This window comes from Tarenaya hassleriana, unplaced genomic scaffold, assembly GCF_000463585.1.
Source record: "Tarenaya hassleriana unplaced genomic scaffold, ASM46358v1 Cleome34, whole genome shotgun sequence".
Taxonomy (NCBI): Eukaryota; Viridiplantae; Streptophyta; class Magnoliopsida; order Brassicales; family Cleomaceae; genus Tarenaya; species Tarenaya hassleriana.
This window is the reverse complement of record NW_010966542.1, coordinates 993,694-998,720: the sequence shown is the minus strand read 5'-3', so window position 1 is coordinate 998,720 and position 5,027 is coordinate 993,694. Positions and strand designations below refer to the sequence as shown.

Below are 5,027 nucleotides of genomic sequence, written 5' to 3'. Positions count from 1 at the left end.
CTTTCGAGACGATAATAAAAACGATATACAGACATAAATTTCTCATCAAAATGACCACGACAAGCTATAAAAGAAAGGAAAGGACTTTGAATCTTATATTATATACTCCAAACAAGCGAACAAATGATAATACATGTAGCATTCATCAGCATATGGAATGTCCACTATAGCTCACTTCTTGTAAAGAAAGAAGTGATAGGTGTTTATTTAACGGAGGTCGACGACGTCGTATTGAACCCTGGAGTTGAGGAAGACATGGGAACAGTGCTCGTAGATGGGGCTGCCGTCTTCAGCCTCTTCGTGAGGGTGGAAACCCCTTTGCTGGCAGTTTCGGATAACCTTAACACCGGCCGGATCCGACAGATGGAATATTCCATGAGGGGTGGACTCGTCGGTCGGGGCCATCACTATTGCTATTGCCTCCGGTAGCATTATCTGCAAAAATATACCATAGCAATGACAAGGACTGACTAGTAGATAGATAGATAGATAGATAGATGTCACGCAATTTCCACGGGTTTATACATCTTATCACACATATCAAACGGTATTTTTTTAGACCCGACTACTTGTCACGCAATTGCCCGTAAATGCAGCATTTGCCACTTATGGCAGTTGTGGACGATTGGAAAAATAATTGGTTCAACCACAATCGAGAAATCTAATTGCAACTTTTCACTTGCGTTTTGATAACGATTTATAGTGTTTTGTTAAAAAGATAAAAGTACTCTGGCTATTACGAAAATTTTATAATAACATCATATACTTTTTTTATAATTTATACTAAATCGCAATTGCAATAACTATCAACTTATCAATTTTGAATCGCTATCAACAATTTATCAAACATTCAACATTCATCTCCCACAATCGTCAACAAAAACACTGAAAACACGTACAATGACTATCGCAAATGCAACGATACAATCAGTCAAATTCCTACTCTCATTATTAAGAGACATATATTATCACAACAACAGATGCAAACCCCTGACCTTAGCAATCAAGTCCAATTTCTACTTAACTGAAGTGCCATGGCATGTGAATCAGAGCAAGACAATGGGCAAATCAGACATTCCATAAAAATGAAACGTACATACCAGAAGGGGAAAGTTTTGTACCTGATATGAGTAGTGTGTGTGGAGATCAACTGATGACATGAAGCAAGTTTGTGTCGGGTGCGTCTGAAAACTCCAAATAAATGTAACCGACATGTGACGAATGTGGAACAAACAACAATCAGTATATATATATATGCCAATATGATCCCACAAGAGTAGTCAAATTTATGAACCTGACTCATTAATTTTTCCACATATCTTTTCTGTATGTCTATAACAGATTACATAAGACCGACAACTATTTGCCAAAAGAACTAGAAACTGAAAACGGCAAAGGAAGGATGCAGACAGATAAGAGTAGATGACGTGGATCTGCTGATAAAAATCCTCAGTGAACTTACATGAATCCAACCCAAGGGAAAAAGGGACAACTTGTCCTGGACTTCAAATATTTCTTCTTCATTTAAAGTTTGGCACTGCACAGTGACAAATGAAAATCCAGAGTAAGTTGGAAGATAAATCCTACACGAGGGGAAAAAATCATACAAATGGAAATGGTCATATGCAGACTGAAAATTGTACCGAATCTGAGGTAGACTCCTGCTTTGGTATTATGAGAGTAGTGATATGAAAAACCCTGTTTTTCTACAATACAGAGATTTGGACATAAGTAACTTGCAAATGATCTCGGCAGATAATGAACCTGATTACAAAATAACAAGAACGGTAAGGTCTCATGTGCGCACCAGGGAGCCAGCAAGCACACCGCAAGTTTCCAAATTCCTTTCTGTGTTTCCCCGAGCCAGTCTTAAGAAATCTTCCATCAGATTTACCGGCTGCAATGCATCAGTAAATGGAGGGAAGAGGACATTTGAATTAAATTCATCAAGAAGGTGCATAAGAGATAATAAGATTGGCATGAAAAGAAAGCATTAGAACTCACAACATGCAAGTGTTGATAAGAATTGCTGCTGTCTTTTCCTTCCAGAGAAGGCATTGCGGGACCAGGTCTTGGGTCTGCAACCTTTGATGGACAAATCGATGCAACTTCATGATGTACCTGGGCAAGAACAGGAGGAGGGGAAGGTTGCTTTGTACTGACAAACTGAAACGGGTCTTCCATCACTTCGTTAACCATCTGGGAAGATACAGCTTCAGCATGACGTTGCCATCGACCGTCATCTAAGGAGAGCACAGAATCCATTGCTGATGAGACCCCTTGAGCATCAATCAAGCTGTAGAAGAAGCAGTGATTTCTATGAAGAAAATGATTAAAAAAAGAAACTTGCACTTGCTTTCTTATGTAAGCAAATATAATGCGAAAATGTCTGACTTGCTACCAACCAAAACAGATCATCCTTACCCAGAATTTTCGGCAGAATTCCAGTCGGTATTACTCGGATATTGAACCTGCAATGTCATGTCAAATAAGTAGTAGTTCCAAGCAAGTTGATCCCAAGAAAATCAGCATGAGGAAACAGGTGGGAGCAAATTACAGGGGTCAAGGAGTTACCTTTATCTCTGACTTGGGTGCAAGCCTCTGACCACTAAGACCATTTGGGCCCAGAAACGAATGTCTAGACAAGGTTTCTTTGTTTCGGGGAAGTAAATCAAAAGACCTACAAACTCGGGAGCAAAAAAATACATTGTCATCCAAAATTAGCCAGGATAAGCAAGTATTCCTCATAGAGCTGTAATTATTCAATCCTTGCATAGACATTTCATGACCTATAGATTAAGTAAAAAACACAGAATATCTTTAAGCTATAAAAGACCAGGGAACTAGTAGCATCCATAATCCCATCCATCAGAAACAAAATATGGATGGTAACAGCAACCTAAATAATCCAAGCATCTTTCACAACTTTACTCGCTCTTTCTTAGTTGGAACAAGGAATGACAGAAAAGCAAGGATGATTCCATACCCCTTATTTGTCAAGGTGTCCAAATAAATTCTAAAAATGAAAAATCAGTCCGGACGAGCATTGGAAAAAGATACTCACAGCCTCTGAAATTGTTGGTCAATGTGCATTCGATTGGAAGATGGACCAGGATTATTATTATTATTGTACCTCCATGGTAGTTGAGATGTCACAGAGGCTGGCTGCATCTAAAAGAAGTAGAAAGGCACGACAACATAGGTAAGCAGGTCGCTTTTGCACCAGAGAAAACAATCTTTGGACAAGAAAATACAAACACAGATTTGAAGTTTCCATCTTAAAAACATCGATTTGAAGAGGCAATAATAAAATAACTAAATGACCCTAGCTTCGTTTTTTAATATTGAGTTAATGGTATCAAGACCTTGTTATTGTCATGTCCAGAGTATTTACTCTTGCTGACAGGTGGCCATTCAATGGCATCTGGACTATATGATATATGGGGGACTTCGCTACCAAGCAGCTGGGATTCATTCTCAGCTTTGTTCCTCTCATCCATTTGACGGTCAAATTCTGGTTTCAAAAACTCGAGCTCATTAATTACAGCCCGCAATCTCTGTCATGAAAAAGATTGTCATATCAGGATATAGCCCTGTGTCCGAGGAACACCAAACAATGCAATAAAAAAAACTAACCTTCCTACTCCCAATCCTCTCATGCGGAAGCAACACCTGATAATCTCGATGATAAGGTATAGTTTCAGAAACCAAACTGCAAAAAGAACAAAGTTTATAGCTCTAGCATGCAAAATTTAATATACGATCAGGCAAAGCTTAGGCATAGAGTCACTTTCTCTCCTCACCTTGAATATCTGAGGAGCATGATATACAAATCTATGACATTCTTCTCATCACGATAGATGTTGGCCTGAGCAACGTTAAAACAAGATATACAGCTCAAACTTAGGTATGTTTTAAAAGAAGAAAAAAAAGGTTGTTTTTTAATCTTGTAAAAAATTTGGAACTACTAAAACTACAAAACAGGCGACAATTTGGAGTGCTTGTAGAAACTTCTCATGAGCATTCATCTGAAAAACTTATGCCCGATGTCTAACATCAAACATAATCGCTAGTCACCAACCGATGAACCCTTTTCACATGTCCAAAATTTCACACCTCAAAACTCACGAGAATTTCCAGATTGTTGCATTTAGATTCAGAAGCCTAAGATTCCGAAAAACAAGACCAGGAAACACCTGAAACCAATCAAACTCCAATTTACGACATTATACATCTAAACAATTCACATGTGAACAACATGAACATAACAATGGTGTGTCGCGGGAGTGATTCTCAATGATGGCTAATGGTAAATACACGTTCCAGATCTAATAGCCTAAATTTCCAGTCACCTGTAAACTACCAAAACCAAAACCAGCGTTACTTTCTCAACTGACTCTAATTTTCTGCACAAAATCCAGCCCTAGAAACTTCGAAGGCGACTGAGATTCTAAACCCGAAAGGAAAAAAAAAAGTAATCAGAATGAGATAGGGAACCTGTCGGAGGAGATTATCGGCGATGCGGTAGTAATTACGGAGAGGGATCCGACTATCAACCTCGACCTTGCGAGCAACCTTGTCTAAATCGATCTTCATTTCTCCGGTTGCCCAGAAACTTCTCAATCTCTTCGATTTCGATCACTTCTCCGGCGAAGGTTTGCTTTTGGCCCGATGGATCGATCAAAGGCGCTGCCGTGAAACGTAGGGAAGGAGCAACCAATTGAGCCTGAAATTTTTTTTTTTCCTTTTCGGCCTGTGCCAGGGGTACCAGACGAGAAGAGTCGCCACCAGGAGGGTATAATCGGGGCATTATAAAAAATGCGCTTTTAAAATGCTACCTGTACTTCATGGAATACCCTTGTCTTAGAAAAAAAAAATAACCCCTTCACATATACCCTCTCCATATATTGATATACACGATCTGTTCGGGTTTTGCAGGTTTGGTTGCGTGTGACGTTTGACTAGGTTTAGATCTTTCTTCCGCTGCATGAAACCTAGTAAACCAAACCCTAGATCGATATGATCGC

General features: G+C 39.2%; 1 protein-coding gene across 1 annotated transcript; it reads right to left on the bottom strand.

The window, feature by feature from the left end:
* Window positions 1-348: 348 nt before the first annotated feature.
* On the bottom strand, window positions 349-4,811 carry LOC104821797 (AMSH-like ubiquitin thioesterase 3). Its single transcript, XM_010552791.2, is given in 14 exon segments — window positions 349-435; window positions 1,122-1,184; window positions 1,463-1,505; window positions 1,508-1,537; window positions 1,644-1,706; window positions 1,808-1,897; window positions 2,005-2,296; window positions 2,425-2,471; window positions 2,575-2,680; window positions 3,065-3,171; window positions 3,366-3,557; window positions 3,637-3,712; window positions 3,804-3,868; window positions 4,498-4,811. Coding segments are annotated over 13 exon segments (1,248 nt in total). The 5' UTR covers window positions 4,597-4,811; the 3' UTR covers window positions 349-435; window positions 1,122-1,146.
* Window positions 4,812-5,027: the final 216 nt, after the last annotated feature.